At 51.3% G+C, this 22,832-nt stretch overlaps 1 protein-coding gene across 1 annotated transcript; it reads left to right on the top strand.

Moving 5' to 3' along the window:
- The first annotated feature begins 3,994 nt into the window (after positions 1 to 3,994).
- Positions 3,995 to 13,286, top strand: KRT75 (keratin 75). The gene is made up of 9 exons (XM_053557926.1): positions 3,995 to 4,489; positions 5,018 to 5,232; positions 6,231 to 6,291; positions 6,611 to 6,706; positions 7,533 to 7,697; positions 9,419 to 9,544; positions 9,685 to 9,905; positions 11,491 to 11,525; positions 13,048 to 13,286. Exons 1-9 carry the CDS (start codon positions 4,010 to 4,012, stop codon positions 13,284 to 13,286), a joined length of 1,638 nt encoding a protein of 545 aa, XP_053413901.1. The 5' UTR covers positions 3,995 to 4,009.
- The last annotated feature ends 9,546 nt before the right edge of the window (positions 13,287 to 22,832 follow it).

The raw sequence follows: 22,832 nt of genomic DNA on the forward strand, positions 1-22,832 counted from the left end.
TTGGCCAACTCTTGCTTAATAAGCCAGCGCTTAGGGGTGAAAAGCACTTTCAGGCATTTCCTTTGAAAGGAACTAGTCCCCCTCACTGGCCTGATGGGAGCACATCCCAGAATATCCAGAGGGCGAGACAGAAGGCATCCTGGCACCCACCTGCGGGGAGGAGGTCAGGTGCCATCTGCCCCTTCTGGGAAGGGAGGACAGAGGTGTCCTGGCTGCTCAGCTGTAACCTGCATTGTGGACATGGTCCTGGTCTCTTCAGTAGAACCTATTTCACACATCAGCTTCCAGGAACATGTCTGTTTCACCCCCTGGAAGCTCTCCCCATGCTGCATGTCAGTCGCCTGCAATCTGAATACACACAAAGTGAGCTGGCTAATTGGAAGGGCCCTCTGCTGTATCCCGCTTCAAAGAGACTAATTCTTTTGCAATAATGAGTCATGGGCCCTACTTTTTCATTCCTCTGTCTAGGCTTTTGAATATTTAGCCCTCTAAAAGCACAGCAAGGAGAGGTTTCTATTATCCAGTCACCCTGGGTGAGTCACTCCTAGCTTAATGGCTCTGGGTTTCCCAACATCATCATCGCTGTCATTGTCACTGTGCTCATCACTAGTGTGCACTGCTTTGGAGCCTGCAGGTCAGCAGTTCAGAATGAGGCAGGGGCTCTAAGGAGACCACCCCTCCTGGGGATCCTGAAAAACACAGCCTCATGTCCTAATCCTCTTGTTCTTGGAGACACCCAGGCCAACAAAGTGTCACCCAGAGGTCTCATGAAGAACACGGCATCATATAGGCAAGAGGGAACACATTAGCAACGCCAGAGTGTGTGCCTAGGTGCGGGTTCAGTCTACGACCCACCTCAAGAAAGGTTAGCCAAGCCGCCTTCCTCAGCCCCTTTCATGGCTCCTGCCGTCCTCCTTTGTGCGCCCTGGTGTGGCATCGACAGGGAGACCAGCCCTCAAGGTCCATCCAGACACCAGTCACACCACTTGCCATCTGAATTCTACATTTTAAAATCCTCCAGGCAGTTTCCCAATTGGCAGCTCTTCCTCAGCTGAACCCTAGCTGAGCCCACTCCAGGGAGGTAGTGCCCTTGGTCTGTGGCCTTCCATCCAGGCACCCTCCCCTAGCCCTGGCCCACTGAGAGCCCAAGCTCCCTGGTGTACCCTCCACTCCTCATCCTTGGGAGGCACACCCTCACCTGCCTCTCTTCCCTTCCCCACCTCCACAGCCCTCATGGCCACCCTCCCTACCGAGGGCCTTAGTGTCCCTCTGAGGATGATGGAGCTTGCCCTGGGCAGGGGGTGCAGGGAGCAAGAGGTAGAAGGGTTTCACTCCCCCAGCCTCGGACACCAGACCCAGCTGGAGAGACTCAGGAACTCCGGGCGAACAGAAAGGGATCCGTAGCTTTTCTTTAAATGAGACAATCCATGTAACACAAACTTCCACCATAATTCTACAGGGTTTAGGAGGCAAGTCAGGGTGGGGAAGGAGAAACACCTCAGAGGTAAACCAACAGCCAGACCACCAGAAAACCGACACACCGAAGTGCAGGCCAAACACAGGTGTTCTAAGCAAACAGGTGTAAAGGGCTTAGCACCTGGGGCCAGTTTGTCTGAGAAGCTGCTTGGGGGTGAGTTTTAAACAGAATTTAAAAGGAAGTTAAAAACAAAACAAAACAAACTTCCTTGGCCGAAAGCAAAGAAGAGTTAATAGTCTGTAAATTCAGGGACTTTAAAGTGGGTGGTGACACAGGCTGTCCAGGGCGCAGGAGGAGGGAAGTGTCCCAGGCACTCACATAGACATTGTCCACCAGGTCACAGTGCAGGTCAAAGGTCATAAGCATCAGTGAAGGAGGAAGAGACTTGTCTGTTTCAATCTAACTCACCCAAGTCTGTGAGACAATCCAGCTCCAGAAACAACAATCCTGGTGGAAAAATTAGAGAGAAGAAGGAGAAAAAGAATAAATGAGCAAATCAGGTCGAGGGGTGACGGCTGAGAAAAGGCAGAATGGAAAGAGAAGGAGATGACGGGGCCTGGGAGTGAGGTCCCAGCAGTGGGCAGGGGTAGGAAGCCAGGAAGGCAGGCTGGAGCCAGCTGCCCACATGGGCAGCTCAGGGACTCTGTGGGAGGACAGTGGGTGGTCTCCCTTCCCACTGCCATGCTGGCTAAGACACTGTCCACGCCTTGACCCTTGCCGGCTTTCGGTCTGTGGAATGCGCTATAAGCCTGTACTCAGCATGGCTCAGGGAACAAGTGTGGCTCCTTCTGAGGGACAGATTATCATGAATGAGGAGAACAGAAAACAAAGATAATTATTCTTTCCACTCCAGAATGATGCACCGCCCCTGCTGGCAGCCCGGTGAGAAAATTCCTGCGCTGTCCTTGGCCCATGTCAACAAAAGCTGTGACTCATATGTGCCCTGTGGAAACTGAGACTCTCAGACAATCTCTAGATGGAGGAGAGGCCTGCCCCCCGGCCTCGGCCCCAAGGAAGGACAAGCTCAGAGAACAGAGAAGCACCGCTCCAAGTGCCAAGCTGCCATTCCAGGCCAGTGAGAGCACCAAACCACCAGCTACCCTAAGTCGGTGTGCCCCTAAAAGGACACCTGTGTGAAAAGACCATGGCATCTGGTGCTGCTTCTCAGAAGCCTGTCTGCTACATTACCCATGCTGGGCCCCAGTTTCCTCATCCACAAATGGACAATGACTAGAGATCATCTCCTCTCTTACTCTCCCATCCTCCAAAACCACAGCAAGAAGCAAGAGGTCGCAAGATAGAAGATTCAGCAAATTTCTAGGAAGTCTCGTTACCAGTCTATAGACTCATGGGAGTGGAGGACACAGCCAACAGATTAGCAGGGGAAAGGAAGGAAGAACTCCTCCACCGGGTGCAACCAGCACAGCCCTTCTGATGAGGGACTGGGGGGCTGGGGACTCCTGGGATAAGGCAGCCCCCAACATAGCTTGGTGGTAACCCTTCACCGTAGACTGCCTCATTCACAGATTATTTAACATGCTTCAGTTTTTTTGCCCAATGGGACCATGAAATTTTTAGAAAGAAAAATCATGTGTATTGAGTTTCTTTCGATTGCCCACAGGACTTGTCACAGGAGGGACACACAGAGGACACTACATTAATACCTGCTCGATATGTCAGAAGGAGACACACCTCGGCAGACCATTCTCAGCATGTACATGCCCTGGGCATTACAAAAGTAGTTTTCACACAAGAATACTCATCATAGGCCCTATTTTGCAGACACATAAGTTGAGGCTCAGAAGAGTTTCCTGACTTGCCCAAGGTCCCAAACACAACTATGCACAGACTTTTCTTTTTTTTTTTTTTTTTGCTCATCAGCTTTCCTTAGTGTTGGTGTATTTAATGTGTGCCCCAAGACAACTCTTCTTCCAATGTGTGGCAGGGAAATAAAAAGGTTGGATGCCCCCAGAGGGCAATCAATAACAGGGTGGGTTCCTAAAGAAGATTTTCAAGATCTGGAGGGACAGGTTGATGGGTCGGGACCGTTTGCAGTTGCTGAGAAAATGCTTAGAAATAGGAAGCGCGCTAAGGAAGAGGAAACAGTAGGCGGCAATCACCTGGACTGACACAAGATGTTTGGACAGGACAGAGTTAGTCCCAGGCCTAGGAGAGCGGTTTAGAAGTGAGGCAGTGTTTTCTGAGTCTCTTATAAGATGCGTGATTAGCACATGACTGAGAGCAATTAACTCGCTTCTCATTGGTCTGCTGATCAAGTTGCAACTGGAAAGCAGTTTTCATGGGGTGGGGGGTACGCCAGGGAAGCAGCCCGTGGCTCTTACGCCATTTCCCAAGGGTGCTGAGTGTGAGCTCAGGGTTGGCGGATGCCCAGGGGATGCCATCAGAAAGCCTTCTTCCTCAGAGTGCCCGCCCCTCTTGGAGACCCATAAAAGCTACAGTCCCCCGGGGGCTCCCCATCACCTGCCTCCTCCACCCCCTGCAGGAGTCTCCTCTCCGGCCTTCCTCGCCACCATGTCTCGGCAATCCACGGTCACCTTCCAGACTGGCAGCCGCAGGGGCTTCAGCACCGCCTCAGCCACCACCCCAGCAGCGGGTCGCTCCCGCTTCAGCTCCACCTCTGTAGCCCGCTCCACAGGGTGTAGTGGGGGGCCAGGAAGGATTGGGGGTGCTGGGGTTGGTTTCGGAAGCCGCAGCCTCTACAACCTGGGGGGGCCTAGGCGGGTCTCCATCAGTGGGTGTGGCAGCAGCTTTCGAAGTGGCTTTGGTGGCAGGGCTAGCAGTGGGTTTAGCCATGGGGGTGGGGTTGGAGGAGGCTTTGGGAGTCCTGGCTTCCCCCTCTGCCCCCCTGGAGGCATCCAAGAGGTCACAGTCAACCAGAGTCTCCTGGCTCCCCTCAACCTGCAAATCGACCCCTCCATCCAGCGGGTGAGGAAGGAGGAGCGTGAGCAGATCAAGACCCTCAACAACAAGTTTGCCTCCTTCATTGACAAGGTGAGACGAGCTTCATCTGTTCCCTTGAGTCTGGGATTGAATAAGCCATTGGAAAGGCCGCAGCCCAGAGAGGATGGCAATGCAGCAATTCCCTGTAGGAAAGCCTAACCGGGCCCGGCATTGTCCAGACAGGCCAGCTGGCCCCAAAGGACCGGGTGGTCATTTCCTCTTTTGGAGTGCTGTGAGCTGGTTCATAGACTGAGGGTAGAGTTAAGCTGATTCTCTATGGGAGGAGAGTCACCACTGAGCACGCTGCCGTTGACCAGAGCAGTTGGTATTAGAAAATCTCAGCCCAGCCCGGAGGCTCCCCAGAGATGCCCTCACGCTCCAGTACTCTACTTCTATGGAAGCCCAAGAGAATTTGGGGAAGCTTCATGAGCTTTCTCCTTCTGGGTTAGAGTTGTCAATTACATAGTTGCCAGGTGGATGTCAGAGGAAAAATGCCTTTTTCTTCTCTCCCTTATTAATGAGAGTATCTGAGCCCACCTCCTCAGCTTCCCAAGATTTTATTCTCTCTTCTCCCCCCAGGTGCGCTTCCTGGAGCAGCAGAACAAGGTCCTGGAGACCAAGTGGAGCCTCCTGCAGGAGCAGGGCACCAAGACCGTGAGGCAGAACCTAGAGCCCCTCTTTGACACCCACATTGGTGACCTCCGGCGGCAGCTGGACAGCATCACCACTGAGAGGGGCAGGCTTGAGGCCGAGCTGAGGAGCATGCAGGACACTGTTGAAGATTTCAGAGCCAGGTAAGGGGGACACAGGCTCCTGGCCACACACGGCCATCCCAGGGCTCCTTTGTTTGAGGACCAAAGAGGTGCAAAGAAGCAGATGCCAATGTGAGCCGGGAGCTTTGGAACTGGCAGTCATTACCCTATAAGGTGGAGACCGGGTAGGGTAACAAAGGGACCTTCAGCTCATGCATCACTGCTAACAAAGAGCCTATTCTTACATCCATATAACTGCAAAGGGAGACCAGTGTCATCTAACACAACACTGTTACTCACTCTGAGAAGCATAATATTATTTCACAGTCTGCACATTATTTAATTCCACTGGACATGGGTTCAATAATTGAGACGACTTGCATTTCCAAGTTGGCATTAGCTTGGAAGTGAAGAGAGGTAGCTAGGAAGACCTGGAGTAAGGCAATCCCATCTTCCTTATGGAGGGACATCTCGACTGCACATTATTCAGACTGTGGGAGACAAGGTATCCAGTGGGAAAGGAAGGCCCAAGCTAACCCTTTAGCTGGCTTACTCTTGCTTCTGAGTTTAAGCTACACCTACTTACAAAAAGCACACTTCTCCATGGCCACCCTGAGGTCAAAGGAAAATAAATCAGAATCTATCTGGAACCTCAGGTCCTCCTGAACAGAGAAAGTTTACCTCACAGTTTCAGCAGGCACTTGGGGCAGCAAACTTTATTAAAGAATTGTGCATTCACAGAAAGATGGAGTCGTGTGAGTATATATTTCTATTTCCTTAAGTTCTATGCTCACTGTCTAGTCTCACAAAAAAAAAAAATATATATATATATACACACATATATATGTATATACCTGGCAGAAATAATTACCCCCTTTTATAGAGGGGGAAATAGAGGTTAAGTGAATCACCAAAGTCACACACAGGTCAGCAGAAGAGCTGGAAAGGATTTGAGGTGTCTTAACTCTTGCTACGCCAGCCTGGGAAGAGTTCAGTGGAAACTTGCTCAATAGCACACCCCCTCGTCTCTGCCCTTACAGGTATGAAGATGAAATTAATAAGCGCACAGCTGCAGAGAATGAGTTTGTGGCCCTGAAAAAGGTGAGTAGAAGTGTCTCTCAAAGGAGACTTAAAGCTGAATCTTGAAGTGTGGGGTGGCCTGACCCATGAAATGTCACATCAACTGTGAGAACATCTGGAGAGCTCAACCCTGACAAAATGTCCCTCTGTGTTTATGGTCCCACTGGCCTGCTCAGGTCTCAGCCAGCCCAGAGAGCTCAAGCCCCCAGTTCACAGTAATCACCCATCCCCAAACCCAAATCCACCAGACCCAGAGTTTCCTAACATCCAAACTTGAAGTCCAGGGAGAAACTTGCTTGGGGCTGCATTCTCAGAAGAGCATCGTGCACTGTCTTTCCAGGATGTGGATGGCGCCTACATGAACAAGGTGGAGCTGGAAGCCAAGGTCACATCTCTGACAGATGAGATCGACTTTCTCCGCTTGGTCTTTGAGGCAGTAAGAGTCTGCAAGTGTTTCTTGTTCCTCCTAGGCCTGAACCTGGAAAGAAAGGGCCACCGTAGAGGGCCGTCCATACGGTGCCTCTACCCACATGGTTCCCAGATACTCCGGGCAGGGGCTCAGAGAGCAGTGCAGGGAGGGCTCTTAGGGCCTTGTCATGCTGCACCACCTCAGCTCTGAGCTTCTCCTCCCACCCCATGGCAGGACAACCCCTAGTATGGAGGGAGTGCCAATTTTCAAATTCTAGGTCACTGGGTAATAATATTCCTGAGGAATCAGGACCTACGTGTTCCCTTCCCTTTCCCTTTCCCTCGGCTCACTGGTCAGGGTCTTCCAGGTCTCCTTATCCTTGGAAGCTGCTTCATGCTGGGCTCTACCCCTCTGAAGGCAAAGACCTGGGTCTGTGGAAGGGGAAAGATGTAGGAAATGATGAAGTCACACCATGCAGGGACAATAGTATCCTAAACATCACCCGTCCCTGGAGAAACCTCTGATGCTGGCATGTTGAGCAAACCTGCGTCACACTAACACCTGTGTAATATGAATGCAGAGGACACTTGCCCACCCCCATACCCAGGGAAAATACACAAATGGGAGCCCGAGAAGCCAGGCTGCAGAAACACCCCTACCATGCTGATCCATGACCCAGAAACTTCCCAGGATGGAAGGAGTCCCATAAATAGCTGGGAGTGCCCAGGGAACAGCTGAAAGAATCTGCTAGGGATGCCAAAGAAGGGATTCCTGACCTATATGGGCAGTCAACCCCAGGATCCAAGGTCTCTTCCTGTTATACCTTGGTGATGCTGAGTTTATGGCTATGCAGGAGCTGTCCCAGATGCAGACCCAGGTTGGTGACACATCTGTAGTGCTGTCCATGGACAACAACCGTAACCTGGACCTGGACAGCATCATCGCTGAGGTCAAAGCGCAGTATGAGGACATCGCCAACCGCAGTCGGGCTGAAGCTGAGTCCTGGTACCAGACCAAGGTGAGTCCACGACAGGTTCCAGGGTTAGTGTTCTCTGAGGCACCATCACGTAACTCTGAGCTACAAGACTCAGGAAATGTGTGAGTAATTCCATTTCTTTCAGCTTGGTAGGAGTATCTTAGACGCTATGAAAATGTGGCTTGAAGTGCACGTGAACACCTAACCACACATACTCACATGCAATGTTGGATGTTTAGGACATTCGGGGCTCCATGTTGCTCGAGATCCGGGTGGTGGCAGGGTGAGTGTCCAAAAGAACCAGGAAGTAGTCATAAAACAGTTTCTGAAAGGCTTATTTATAAGCCTTCATTCCATTTATATTTCCTGAGCTCCTACTGTACACCAAGCAGGATTGCAAGGCTGTAAACTGCCAACAGAGAACCTGAGGTCCAGGAGGCCGTAAAGTGAGTGGACAATCATGGAAGGGACAAGACAAAATTAATAAAAGCTCCCAGGAAGAGGCGGGCTTCTGGCCCAACTGGGAAGCAGTGAGAGACAAAAAAAGATTGTCTAGGAACAGGGACGTGTTTAAGGCCAAGCAAGCAACTGGAAGGCAGGAATGAGCACTCTGAAGAGCAGGAGAGTTCATGTCAGGAAGAGAAAAGTTGGGGTAACCCTAAAGAGATGCTGTCCAGAGGCCCAGATGGCCAGAAAGAGGCGGCTTTGGAAGGATAGAGTCGACCCAGGAGAACATGGGGCAGCTGCTCTCGGACAAGTGGCTCCTGTCCCTCACCCTGCTGTGGGTGCTGCCTCAAGTTCTGGTCAGCAGGGTGGTGGAAAGGAAGGAAGGCGGGGTCAGGGCCAGGGCTCCGTGGTGCAGAGGCAGCCCCTTGATGGTGAGAAGATGTGGAATGCCCTGAACGCCGAGGGGAAGTGCTGCAATTTACAGTGAACAATTCCTTGTGCTGTTGGGTTGTTGTCCCTTTTAATCATGTGCATCTAGAAACAGGAAGCTGAGCTATTCTGTGCTTTCAAAACCTGGCAGATCTTGGCTCAGGCAGGAGCTCTCCTTCTGTCGGGGAAATATGTGGCTCTCACCCCAGTCTGCCGGAGGACACAGGATGTGATTATTTCTCCTAAATGAGTGTGTCCTGGGTCTGTACCATTAGACTGAGCGCCACCTGAGCTGGGGATTCTTTCCCAAAGTCTCCACTCGCGCCACCCACGGCTTCTGCACCACCCAACGCTGTTCCCTTGCACCTCCTCCCTGTTTCCCAGCACTGGCATTGAGAGGGCTGACAAAATTCACAGACACCACTGGTCTGGACACAATAAGCCTAAGGATAGTGACTGGTCACTGCCTCACTCCCAGAACCTGCCATGTTTCTTCCTGACCTGGGGCCTTCTGTTTGCTTTGTCTGAAATGTTCTCCCCAGAAACTGGTTGCTTAGGTCCCTCTTTCCCATCCTTCCCCCACAACTGGAACATCTCTGTCTCTGGAGAGACTTCCTGGACCACCACTTCCTCACTTCCAAACCTATCTCAGATTCCTTTACTACACTCTCCCAGGACCCTTCATTTCCTAAGGTGCACTTGTCTCTTATAATACACTGATTCGATCAATGTCTGTTTCTCCCAATAAACTGCAAGCTTCAGGGGGAACGGGTGAATGATCATGAATGACGGGCCTGTGTGGGGGCACCGAGGGCCAGGCTGTACACGTGACGAGCGCCCGGGCTGGGTGTTTGACAAGGTGACCGAGTCTGCTCTGGTTCTCTCAGTATGAGGAGCTGCAGGTCACCGCGGGCCGGCACGGGGACAACCTTCGCAACACCAAACAAGAGATCTCGGAGATGAACCGCATGATCCAGAAGCTGAGAGCTGAGATCGACAGTGCCAAGAAGCAGGTAGAGCTTCAGCAGGGCCAAGAGCGCCTAAAATACTCATTTCTTCTCTGGGTCCTTCTGCCCTCTTATGTGTTTGACCCAAGAAGCAGCACACCTTCGGGGGCTGTTGGCAGGACCCAGGCTTCCTCCTTCCCTCACAGTGCTCCAGCCTGCAAACAGCCATCGCCGATGCCGAGCAGCGCGGAGAACTGGCTCTCAAGGATGCGCGGGCCAAGCTGGTGGACCTGGAGGAGGCCCTGCAGAAGGCCAAGCAGGACATGGCCCGGCTGCTGCGCGAATACCAGGAGCTCATGAATGTCAAGCTGGCCCTAGATGTGGAGATCGCCACCTACCGCAAGCTGCTGGAGGGCGAGGAGAGCAGGTGGGCAGACACCTTAACTCCACCCTCAAGCAAGGGGAGCTGCCAACACTGACTCTGGCCACCTGGGAATTCCTAGGGATTCAATGCTATAGTCCCTCCTCTTTTGGAAAAGGGAGCAAAATGCGATGCAATTTTGGGTATAATAATATGGGTACAATTTCCTTCTAGGCGAAGAAATCATTTGAGGTGTGACTAGGTTTAGTACCCCATAGAACTCCAATACCTAATTAGGTTTAAGTAATTGAATTCAATCAAAAGAGAAATTGGTTACATGGCAGGTCTCAAAATGTACGAAAGGCCCTGTCCTAGTACTGAGACTTACAGGTATATCACTAACCAGTGAAAGGCCCTCTCTGGGCCTCAGTAATAGAATGAGGCCAGATTCCATGATCTCCAAAGTTCAGTGGGAATTTTGTGCTCTGCCAATTACCAGCCGTGTAATGAGAGCAAATTGCTTAACCTTCCCATGCCTCAGTGTTCTAACCTATGAAATAGGAGAATAGTAGTTCCAAATTCATGGTTTTAAAGGGTTTTAAATAACAGAATATACACATAGTTCTTAGAACAAAGCATAACACACAATGTTCAATAATTGTTAGCTATCGTTCAGTTTAATGGCCAAAGACATGGGCTTTGGAATCTGATAAATCTGGCTCCAAATCCAGCTTTGTGACCATGGTCCAGTTGATTAACCCTCTGAGCTTCAATTTCTCCCCCTGTGAAACTGAGATAAAACCAACCTATGGGGTGGTTGAGAGAACTAAGTGGCATCATTAGACCTACTCAGTCAATGCCAGATGTTGCTAAGGGTCTAAGTATGAGCTTATGAATGAATGCCAGTTCTGTCTGCAAAATGCTAAAGCAAAGTCACTCTGGTCGCTAACAAAATAACAGACTGGGTGGCGCCTGTGGCTCAGTGGGTAGGGCGCCAGCCCCATATACTGAGGGTGGCAGGTTCAAACCCAGCCCTGGCCAAACTGCAGCAACAAAAAAATAGCTGGGCATTCTGGCAGGTGCCTGTAGTCCCAGCTACTTGGGAGGCTGAGGCCAAAGAATCACTTAAGCTCAAGAGTTGGAGGTTGCTGTGAGCTGTGATGCCATAGCACTCTACCAAGGGTGACAAAGTGAGACTCTGTCTCTACAAAAAAAATAAAATAAAATAACAGACTGATTATTGCTAATGTGATTCTTATGAATCACACTCCCCTCCACCCTGCAATAACCTCAGTACTGGTCCAGTGTATGACAATAGTCCCTTGTTGAGAGACAACCCTTTTTCTTATAGGACAGGTTCTGCCTTTCCAATTCACACCAGAGAATTTTAATTCTCTTAAGATGTCTAACTAGTTTAAACCAAAGATGTCTTTCTGAGACTATAGATTTTACTCCTATGAACCTCAAATTCTACTTTATTTCATTCATTAGATTATTATTGTTAATACTACTGTCAACCGAAATTACTTCTGAAAAAAAATAATGAAGGGTTTTGAAATACATATAAAACAATTCCAAAAATGTCACTGCAATTGTCCACAAGCTGGCGGCCACAATAGTAACCCTTCTTCTCTCCTGTCTTCCCAATCAGGCTGAGTGGAGAGGGAGTTTCTCCAGTTAATATCTGTGAGTACGACAACCATCTTGTGCCATTTGGAGTGTGTGGGGGATGGGGGAGGTTGGGCTTCAGAAGGATGAGGACAATGAGGCATTAGAGAGGATCCCACAGACAGGGTTCATTCTGGGAAGGTTGGAGGTTTTGAGTACATTATAAAGAAAGCTCTATTGAGAGAGCATCTTTCATGTCACAATTCTTTCCTCTCCCAGAGGGAGGGTGCCACAGAAGGGGGGATGGGAGGTTTGTTGCAATTGTTCTGCATGGGTTTAGAAGACCCGGCCACACCTCCAACCTCCCAGGAATCCAAGCCTTCCATGTGGGTCTGCAAGTCTAACTCAGAGATGGAGTGGATGGGATTTATGAAAATTTCCCATCTGCCCGGGGGCTTTGGAGGAAGCCTTCGTGCTGGGCACAAGGGCCTTGTCAACCAGGTGACTACTCTCTGGAACAGTCTGGGAAGAGCCCCCACTGCTCAGCTCAACTCTGCAAAGCATGACTGTAGAAAGCTGTCAGAGGTTATTGCTAGGGTTACCCCAACCAAGTACCACAAGCAGTGTGGCTTAAAGCAACAGAAATGCACCATGTCACAATTCTGGAGGCTGGAAGTCCAAAATCAAAGTGCTGGCAGGACCACGCTCCCTCTGACATTTGAAGGGGACAGTCCTTCCTCGCCTGTTCCTGGTTCTGGTGGTGCTGCTGTCCTTGGTGCTCTGCGGTTGCAGCAGCATCTGTTGGTCTCCATCTCTGTGGTGGCACATCTGTGACCTCCAATGAATGACTTCCCTCTTTGTATAAGGACACAGTCAATTGCTTAGGGCCCTCCCTAAAGACTGTCTTAACATGTTACCTCTGCAAAGATCCTGTTCCCAAGTGAGCCTGCATTCACAGGCACTGGGGGTTAGGGTTTCACCATAGTCTCACAAAGAAGACAATTCATCCCATATAACACAGCCCATTTTTAGTTTCATTTTTCCCTCTTCAGACCCAAAGTAGGATACTAGAGTGTTTAAGGTGCTAAGTAATTGTTAAGTTAGGAAAGGAACAGATTGGGAAGAGAAAGGGGGCAGAGTTGACTGGGTTCGCTGAGTCCTTTGAGAACATTCCACTCCTCTCTGGGACTCCCAGCGTCTAGGTGGGGGAATTCCAAGAGAGGAGCATGTGTGCCCCCCACAAACTTCCAGAAGGAAGGTAGACTCCAGAGCCAGGCCCAGGGAGGGAGACAGGGCTGGCCGAGCAGCAGGGCAGGGCAGGGCAGGGAAAGGAAACACAGGTGGACGGGAGCAACTTGCAGAGGGGGGAGAGGCCCCAAGAGTGAGGGGTGCGGGCAGCAGGAGGCCACCCAGCTGGGGGACGAGGCTATAGTTCCGGGACAGGCTGAGGCGTGCAATAGCAATCTCACTAAGCAGGGGAGATTGGAAGGAGGCAAACAGCTGTCTGAGGAGACCCCTCAGCGCAGCCGAGGACTCCCTGACACCTGGGCTGTCTCCTCTCCTGCCCCTGACTCTGATCACATCTCCCCTCTTCTGGCAGCTGTGGTCACCTCCACTGTTTCCAGTGGCTACGGCGGTGGCAACAGCGTTGGATGTGGAAGCCTGGGTGTCGGTGGGGGCAGCGGCTACTCCTTCACCACCAGTGGTGGGCACAGCCTGGGTGCAGGCCTGGGGGGCTCTGGCTTCAGTGCCAGCAGCAGCCGGGGTCTGGGGGGCAGTGGCTCTAGCGTCAAGATTGTCTCCACTACATCCTCTAGCCGGAAGAGCTACCAACACTGAGAGCAGGTGCCAGCTCCCCGCCCTCTGTCTGGAGGCCTATTTCTACTCCCACTGGCACTCCTGGGTCCCTCTTTGCACCTGTGCTGCTGGTGCACCCTATCCCTGGCCTGAGCCAGCCTCTGCCTTCCTGAAAGCGCCAAGCTGCCTACGGCACCTCTCTGCTTCAAGGCTGGCTGTCAGCCTATCTTGCAAGGCCCAAGGCAGTCTGGGCACCTAGCTCCGCCTCTCTTCCTTCCTCTGTCCAGATGCAGAGATGGCAGGGTATGTCTCCAAAGCCATCTCAATGCCAGGTTGTCACCCCATCTGCTTCATGGTTCTGATAAGCTGCCTGGCGGGAGTGAGCGTTCCCTCTATTCCCTCCCTGGAATTTATCTATTAAAAGTATGTGTCATATGCTTGGCTTCAGGCACTCTGTTTGGAATGGTGACTGAATGTAACTGGCCACAGAACCCAGAGCGATTCTCCTCCTCCCATATGTGTGCTCCTTGAGGGGGGTCCATGAAGGCAGAGACAGAGGCGTCTGTCTGCCTCCTTCCCTCTAGCCGAGAAGGCCAGCTAGAAAGATAGGAGGGTGGCTGCAGAGGCGCAGGGAGGGCAGGGCCCACCAGGCTTCCTCCCTGTCTCCTTGACATGCCCGGTTTGGAAAACCCATGTCCCCAGGAGAAGCCCCTTCCAACCTCCCTGTATATCACTCAAGGTAGAGCTCTGAAACTAATGACACTGTCACTGGCATAGATTGGGTGACCCTGGACTCCTCCCACAAAGGGGCTGATTGTTCCCTGACAGCTTCCAACTTGCAGAGCTGAGCAGAGAAATAACAGGCCACAGAGAGGAGTTAAAAGTCAGCCTCAAGGGCAAGGCTTTCACAGGCAGCCATTTAGCCTGTAATTGCAGGCTGCAGTGGGACATCTAGGAAGCTCCCAGATTCCCGAGTTTCTGAGTTTATGAGGCCCCTGGACTGCTCCCATCAGGTCTAAGATGGGGCTTAGCCCAGTGGGCTTGGCCAGAGTAGGGCTGCTGCTGTGGGCTTGGAGGGAGAAGGCTGGGAGCTCAGGACAGAGCTTGGGACTGATGGGAGCTACTAGCCAGGATCCTGAAAGGCGCTGGTCCAGACTGCAGGAGCAGGAATACAGTGAAGGGACGGGAGAGGCCAAGGATTAGGAGGAGAGAAGATGACTCTGAATGTTTCCCAAGGCTGACCCTCAGGCTGAGGAGGGATGGGGTAATTTAAGAAACCCAAATTAGCTGCACAAAACAAGGGACTGAGAGAGCAGAGAGAGGAAGAGGCTTGCCCGGGGCCACATGGCTGGTGAAGGACATGGCAGGATTGTGCCCAGGTCCACTCAATGCAGCTCCAGCATTCCCAGAGGGTGGGGACAGCTGAGTCCAGATTCTAGATCTAGAGAAACCACGTCAGAAAGAAAATGAGCAGATTGAACTTTCTACCAAGAACTCCTGCCTGTTTCACAGAAACCAAAACTCCACTTGTAACATGATGGTAGAGAGTTCTTTTCTTACGTTACCACACATCAACCTGGCTTGGTGCATTCAGATGGTTCCCAGCCCCTCTGGCCCTTCTTGCTTCTCCCCACCCCAAGCCAAACCACTGCCTGTCTCCCAAGCTCATTGCACCAACATCTGCTTGGCTCTAAGTGCTCTGAGCTCCTTCCCAGCCAAGGAAGAAGAGGAGGATCCTGCCTCCTGCACCCCGAGGTCTTGCAGAGGCTCCCTGCACTATTAGAGAGCCCTGTGTCCCAGAGCCCTCGGGGAGGCTGCTGCATAGAATCCCTCGTGGTCTCATACCTCTGGCTGGGGCAGGTGCGGCTCCTGGAGCATCAGAACAAAGTCCTGGAGACCCAATGGAGCCTCCTGCAAGACCAGAAAATCACCAGGGCCAATTTTGCGCCCATGTTTGAAGCCTATATGGGTGACCTGAGGGAGCAGCAGGACCGCCTGTGTGGACAGTGGGCAGGGCAGGCTGGAGACGGGCATGGTGTGGGACGTCAAGGACCGCTGCCTGGACACTCGGTCAGCACCTGGCCAGAGCCCTGCCTGGGCTCTGGGGGAGGCCAGAAGGAGCAGGAGCAGCAGGCTCTGCTCTCCAGAAGCTCCTAGTCCAATGCACAGAGGTGGAGTCAGAAATAGACATAAAAATAGGAAGAGAGCTGACCCTGTGGTCAAGAATGTTGAGGCTTTAGGGAGGGGCTGGAGACATAAATGGTAATAACTGACAGGGGTGCAAGAGCTTGATACACACAACACCCTAAACTCTGTGCACAAGGAAAGTAAGGTTCCAAGAGACCCAGGGCGACATAAACTGGCAACTCAGGAATTAAGAATTAGTCTCACAGAACCTCACTCTTAAATGTAATCAGCTAAATCTCATTGCTAATTTACAGCATTCACGCATTTACCCCAACCCTGGTCAAGAGGCTTGGGGAACAGAAAAGTCAGGACCACACAGGCATACACACCTTCCCTGAACGGTGTGCTCAGGGGCTCATGCCTACAGACGGGTTTCTTACTTTCATTGTTTGTAATTCTCATTTTACTTGTTCTCATTTATTTCTAATTCTCTTGGTTGCACCAAAATTAGTCACTTGATAATGAACTTTGGTTAATGTTTATATGATAAGCCCAAGGTCAGGTTCTAGAGTTGTGCTATGCAACATGGTAGCCAGGAGCTGCATTTGACTATTTTAATTGCAATTAATTAAAATTTAATAAAACTAAAAATCCAACTCCTTAATCACACCAGCCACACTTCAAGCGTTCAGATGCTACATGTTGCCAGTGGGTCCTGTAAGTAACACAGATTCAGAGCATTTCCTTGGTCACCGAAAGTTCTGTTGGATCACCCTGTGGAATCTGGAGTTAGTGATTTTAAGAATCTTGGCAAAACTTACTAGCTGAATGATCTCAAGAAAACTATTTAACCTCCCTAACTCTCAGCTTCTTGATAAGGGGGTTGGAAGAATTAAATCAAACTCTGCCTGCAAATTACTTGGTAGGGTACAGCGTCATTAAGAGTTAGCTATTTTTATTGTATTTCCCATGAGGTATGTGTGTGTGTAATGGTACAGACCCAGACAAGAGAAGCTAGTGCAGATGGATAATTCATAATGTCCAAATGTATTTATATAATGCAAACACGGAGTAACAGTGTTTCAATCCAATAAGGCTCCCTGGAAGAGAGACTGGACTTAAGGTTGAAAAGGAAGCAGGCACAGGGTAGGGACATAGTGCGGACCTGTGGGAAAATGTGCTCCTGGCTGGTGGCCAGGCAAGGTTCCCGAGGCATCTGAGCGGTCACCTGGTGTTCGCCCTCCAGCAGAGGGACTGTGAGCCTGGAAACGCAGAGCACAAGGACAGTTGTATGGAGTTAGGTGAAGAAAAGATACTCAGCTTTGACAAAAAGGCAATTCAAGGAAACAATGAGGAAAAGCAAATTGATTTTCCCAGAGAACATGGAAGAAGACACAGCACTGACGTTTCAATGGCAGGCAAGAGATTTTCCCAGATCCCATTGAGCAGGGCAGGCGACACAGAAGCAGGGGCACCCCGGGCATGCACATGTTGTATGAGAGTTTTCATGGGTTTGAAGAACAGCTCGCCATTTCCTAATGGGGGGGAGCCTCAGAGAGGTCAGGGGCCTGCCCAAGGTTGTACTCCGCTGGTAACAGAAGCACCAAGGTCCAAACCACAGCTGTCCAGCACCCTAGGAGCCTTGAACTCGCTGGTGCTTGGGTGGGCTGGGTGGGGAATGGGTCTCCTGGAGCAGAAGTGACGCTTCTTCCCCAGAGATCATGAGTGGGGACATCTCTATCTGCCCCCAGGTGGAAGGTGGGGGCCGGCTGCCTAGGGGCAAGTTGAAGTAACATGGGAGAAGGGGCCTCCTGTGAGCCTGAAGACCCTGCTTCTCAGGACCCACTTCAGGGTGGCTGCAGAGGGAGAAGGAACATGAGGACGCTGTGTGTGCAGGAGCTGCCTCCTCTTTCTCAACTCTCTGTTCCTCCCCTCTCTGCCTGTTTGATTGGGACGAGACTACTAAAAAACAAAAGGAGGAAACGTGAGCTCCTTTATGGGACCCAAGTACTCTAAGGAGTGAAGCCATAAAGTACTCTAAGAACCCTCGGAAAGAGTGAGGGATGGTCTGTTTTGTGGTTGTTGGCATTTTGGTTTTGTTCTGATGGCTGATTGTGTGGGGACGGGGAGGCGTGGGTGTGACAGGAGAGCCCGGCTACAGTACGGTGTTCTCTGAGTCTGCTCTGTACCCCACTGCTCTGACCTCGCTCCCAGAACCCACTCCAACCCCGGCCACTTCTTGGTCCTTCCCACAGGTCCCAGGAGGAAATCAACAGGCTCACAGCAGCAGAGAAAGAGTTCGTGGTGCTCAGGAAGGCAAGTGGACAGAGATGCTCCTGGTGACATCCGCTCTTATGCCAGGGGCCTTACATGCAAGACATTATTTAACTTGCACAAGTCTTAGGAGCAGGTCTTACTCTAAAAGCAAGAACTAAGACTCAGAGAGGTTAAGAAAGCTGCCCAGAGTTACTCAGAAGTGAGGCAGGGTCCAGGACGTCAGGGCCTGAGCTGCACATGGTGACGCCCGTCCCCTTGCCTCCCAGAGCCCAGTGTGTAGAGAGGCGAGCACAAGGGGCCTTGTCTTCAGCTGAGTGTCCAGGACACTGAATCAGGCCTGGGGGACAGAGGCAGTGCAGGGATCGCTCCATGGAGCTCTGGGCTCTCTGTCTTTGGGGCACATGGAGCAGAGGTGGGGGCAGAGCCAGCCCAGGCTAAGCTGGAGGAGGAGGAAGGGAGCAGAGTATGTGAAGGAAGGGGCCAGGCACAGAGGTTCAATAGCAGGAAAGCCATGGAGGTTTCGGGAGAGGCTTGGGGAGCCCAGAGGCAGTGAAACCCAAGAGCCAGGACAAGATTGTCCTCACCTTGTGAGGTGACACCTGCTGAGAAGCAGATGGGCATCCCTGAGAGGCCTGGTCCTCAGACAGTTTTCCCTCGCCCACATAATTTGACTCCCATTCTAATCCCATGAACTGGATTAGACAAATGCTGTCATTCGCAGGAGCTGACACTCTCCCACCTAACTCAAGGTGAAGGGGTGGTTAAACCAGGAAGGGCAGGGCCCAGAGTATGACACATTTTGTGCCCAGGACATGGATGCCACCTACATGAACAAGGTGGAGCTGGAGGCCAAGGTGGACACCCTGATGGACCAGATCAACTTCCTGAGAGCTTTCCACGAGATGGTGAGAGTGCCCAGCACGGTCCCAGGAGGGCTGGGGTCTCGGCCTCAGCTGGACACAGAGGCTGCTGGCTCCTTCCCTGGTCTTCACTCTGTTCCTCATCCTACCCATGTTGTAACTCATGGGAGAGATGCTGCTTCCCCTACCAAGGGAGGGAAGCTGGCAGGTGAGGAGGGGTGAAACATTCAGCCTTGACCACCTGGAGCAGACATGTTCTGCGGGGCAGGTGAAGAATAGGCTGCCTATCATAGAAATACAGGTTTCCATAGATCTTTCTGAGCAGCTTGGCTCACCCAGCCCAGCCCAAATTTACCTGCTGCTCTTCCTAGAGCAACTGCGGGATGATGCATTTACACATATCGAGTGGCAATTGGTGAGTCCTCGGGTGTTTCTGGAAGCACACAACGCCATGGTCTGGTTCTCCCGAAGACACGTTTTGTCTAGCACCTCAGTACACCCAGACTCTCTTCAGGTGTGATGGGCAATGAAAAGAATTGAGAGATAGCAGTGATGTGAGCAGGTGATGCTGGATATGAAACTTGAAGGAGTTGAGGACAGTTGTGGGGAGCAGTGTTTCAGCCGGACAGAACAGGAAGTATGAGCGCTCCAGGTGTGACTGGGAGTGCCCAGAGGAGGCGGTGCGGACCGGGCAGTGTGAAGAGGGGCAGGGTGATGGTGGAGTGCGGCCAGCAGTGGCCAGGGGGGTGTAGGGTGGATGTGTACCTGCAGGTAGGCCCGGTAAGGACAGGTGATATGTGTTAGGGACAGACAGGCAGCAGAGTGAGAGATGGAAAAATAAAATAGAAACAAGAATAATAAAAAGAACAGACAGACAGATGATTCCTGATAGAGAGGATACCGCCTAGTCCGGGATGTTTCGGTACAGCTAAAAGAGCTCTTGTTGGACAATAGGACCCTGAGATGGGAGCACACTAGACTATACAAGCTGGGTGTCAAACCACAAGCGTGCCTGTGGTTCATGATGACAAGCAGCATGCACAGTCCTCAGGGCACCCTGAAGTTGACCTTTGGATGTCAAGTCCTTCATTGACATATCATTTACATTCACCACCTCTGCACGTAATGAAAAATGCAATTGTGGAAACTCTTACGTGACGGAGGGTGTAGAACATAGCTAACGCATAATCATGAGTTAAGAAATGCATACGTACCAGAAGTCGGCAGAGCAAAGCTGGAATTAGAGAATAAATACAAGAAGAAAAGTTTGTAGGGCGGCGCCTGTGGCTCAGAGGAGTAGGGCGCCAGCCCCACATGCCGGGGGTGGTAGGTTCAAGCCCAGCCCCCGCCAAAAACTACAAAAAAAAAAAAGGAAAGAAAGAAGGGAAAATGGTGCTGGTCGCTCGCACTTGCTTGCTTTGTGGTTTTGCGCCGTCTGAGTCAAAGCGCTTTCAGTTTCCGGGAATCTCTTGTTAATGGTGCCCAAGGAAAGCCCAGCCCAGATCTTTACAGCCCCCTGAGAGTATGCACACGGGGTACGTACACCAGGTGCCTGACAGAAGCTGGTCAGGTTGTTCCGGGATCTGCAGCGTCAGCTGAGTCTTTGGGTGGGTTCAATGACCACTCCACAGCCCACATGGGACAAAACATCTTCCTTTTCTCTGCTTGTTCTCTTCAATGCTGACGTGGTTTGGCTTCTAATTTCGAACTAGCCCACAGCCAGCAAAGCTTCACACTTTTGGGTCAGCAACCAGGAAAAACTACTTGGGAAAAACTAACCGCTGCACAAAAACAGCAAAAAATGATTTGTCAGAAAAGGAATTCTATGGGCCAGTTAATGAAGAGAGCAAAGGGATATTTTTACTTGGATTTTTGCTTTGGAGCAGTGGTTCTCAAACTTTAAAGAGTTTTGGAATTGTCCAGAGGTCTTGTTATAGTACAGATCCTGATTCAGGACGTCTGGGGTGGGGCCAAAGTGTGGCAGTTCATTCAAGCTTGCACGTGGAGCCCCTGTTGCCCCCGTGAGCCCACATTTTGAGAACCGCTATTTTAGGTGATTTCTGAAAAGTAGTCATTGACAAATTTATTGTGGGCTGGTGTGGTGGCTCACACCTGTAATCTAGCACTCCAGGAGGCCAACGCTGGTGGATTGCTTGAGCTCAGGAGTTTGAGACCAGCCTGAGCAAGAGCAAGACCCCATCTCTACTGAAAATAGAAAAACTAGCTGGGCATTGTGATGGGCACCTGTAGTCCCAGCTACTCCATAGGCTGAGGCAAGAGGATCACTTGAGTCTGAGAGACTGAGGTTGCTGTGAGCTATGATGGCATATCGCTCTACGTAGGGCGATAGAGTGAGACTGTCTAAAAAAAAAGAAAAGAAAAAGAAAAGAAAATTCATTGCAGATTTACTGCTTCCAAACCCATCTTATATGCTTATCATTTAATTTTCACAGAAATCATATGAGACCAGTATTTGGCCTCTCTAAGGCTCAGAGGTGCTGTGTAAACTTGCTTGGCAGACCCAAGATGGGGATTTTTCAGTCTGGTGCCATTTCTGCTGTTCGAGCTGATTTCTGTTTCCCTACCCCAAGGAGCAGGGAGGAGCCAGGTTGGGAAACAGGACCGGGAAGTAGCTGAGTTTTCTGGCTCCTTCTGACTCAGTTTTCTTTCATAAGATAATTTTGGTGTGAAGGGCTGTGTTTTCTCAGAACAGGAGACGTTGTGGTACAGACAGGTCACAGCAAGGTATGCTCCCTTGACGACGGGAGTGGCATCCGGAGAATTCCGGCTAGAGCTACCTGTGCTGCTGCCCACTCCCACACAGGTAGATGCAAACTCAGCGACCTCCTGGTGTCTAAGCAAGGCGCTCCACCCCAACGCACGTGCACCACCCTGCTGCAGCTCTCGTGTCTAGACCCAACTACGGCAGGCCTCTGTGGTCCTGTCCACGGACAACAACTGCACTGGGGACAGCCTCATCACCGAGGTCAAGGCGCAGTGTGAAGACACAGCCAAATGCAGCGAGGCTGAGGCCAAGTCCTGGGACCAGACCAAGGTGAGGCCGGAAGGCCAAATCAAGCAGACAGGTACAAAGAACAGAGGTTTCAAAGGCCAACAGGAAGGCCCTATCCCTGAAATGTGCCCTGGCCATGCCTGGAGCCCAAGCTCTTTAAGCCAATAGGACTTAAAGGGAGGGCTGACCCACAGGGAGGGCTCAGGACCGCAAACTCAGAGGAGAGAGGCACTCCTTTCTCCCCAGGTGCTTCTCCTCACTCTCAGGGGCCATCTTCAGCCCTGGCAGGAAGCTGGAAGAGGCTGGCGTGGAACAGGGAGTGGGCAGGCATGGAGGTCTTCCTTGACACTGGCCTCCATGGGATGGTTTCCCTATTTAGTTTGAAGAGATATAAACCTTTGGAACACCTGCCATGTGTTCAAGACCAAAACGCACTCCCACGGCAAGTAGAGACTGTGTGTCGCACTGCTGATGTGAAGTTTACTGCTTCAGAAAACAATTCAAACCGTTCTGAACTGCCTGCTCCCTATGCTTGACTAGTTCCTGAAACAGCTTCAAAAAAGGTCACCAATTAATCTACACAGCTATGATTTAATATAAAAAAAAAAGTTACCAAACTCCCTTACCTTATTCTTGACTGAGTCTGCGTCCTGTCTCACTCTCAGAGGTCAACCTTGGACTTGGTGGGCTCTGGGAATAGGCGACTTTGGCCCACAATGAATCAAATGAACCATCCTATACCCTCTGCTCCTGAGCTCTGGTCTGCACCCCAGGGAGCCCAACATGGCCCCTGAGACCATCCTCTGGTCTGGCTGTGGTGAAATGCTCTGCTGTGTCCACAGACCTTCAGTGAGCCTGGCACCGGTCCTGCCCACTGTTTCATACCCTCAGGTGGAAATCTGTTCTCTAGTCAGGCTCTGGTCATCCCCATCAGCATTGGCACCATTTCCTGGGCTCACCTCTATGATACTCACTGCAGGGCAGAGTAAGAATCTCCTTGTCCTGACACCATGCAAAGGACCCACCCCTCTCCGCACCCTCTCCACACCCTCTGCCTCCCACTGTTGCCCATGAGTAGCAGGGGTCCCTGACCCTGTCTTTAAATGTCTCTATTCCATGTGGATCTGCCCATCCCCAGCCCTATAACAAAGCCCCTCCCCACTACTCTGGAACCCAAAGTCAAAACTATGAAAAAGGGGACAGTGTGGGATGTCACCGTTAGACTAAGAATTTCTGAGGTTCGAGATACCTCTATGTTCCAGGCCCTGATCCACAGGAGGGGAATCTGAGGAATAGAGGCAACCCGAGGCC

Source organism: Nycticebus coucang, chromosome 12 (assembly GCF_027406575.1).
Source record: "Nycticebus coucang isolate mNycCou1 chromosome 12, mNycCou1.pri, whole genome shotgun sequence".
Classification (NCBI taxonomy): Eukaryota; Metazoa; Chordata; class Mammalia; order Primates; family Lorisidae; genus Nycticebus; species Nycticebus coucang.

Coding starts and splice junctions, on each gene's coding strand:
- KRT75 (XM_053557926.1), top strand. CDS start 4,010: ATGTCTCGGCAATCCACGGTCACCTTCCAGACTGGCAGCCGCAGGGGC. Junction 6,707..7,532: donor TCCGCTTGGTCTTTGAGGCA/GTAAGAGTCTGC, acceptor ATGGCTATGCAG/GAGCTGTCCCAGATGCAGAC. Junction 11,526..13,047: donor AGTTTCTCCAGTTAATATCT/GTGAGTACGACA, acceptor CTCTTCTGGCAG/CTGTGGTCACCTCCACTGTT.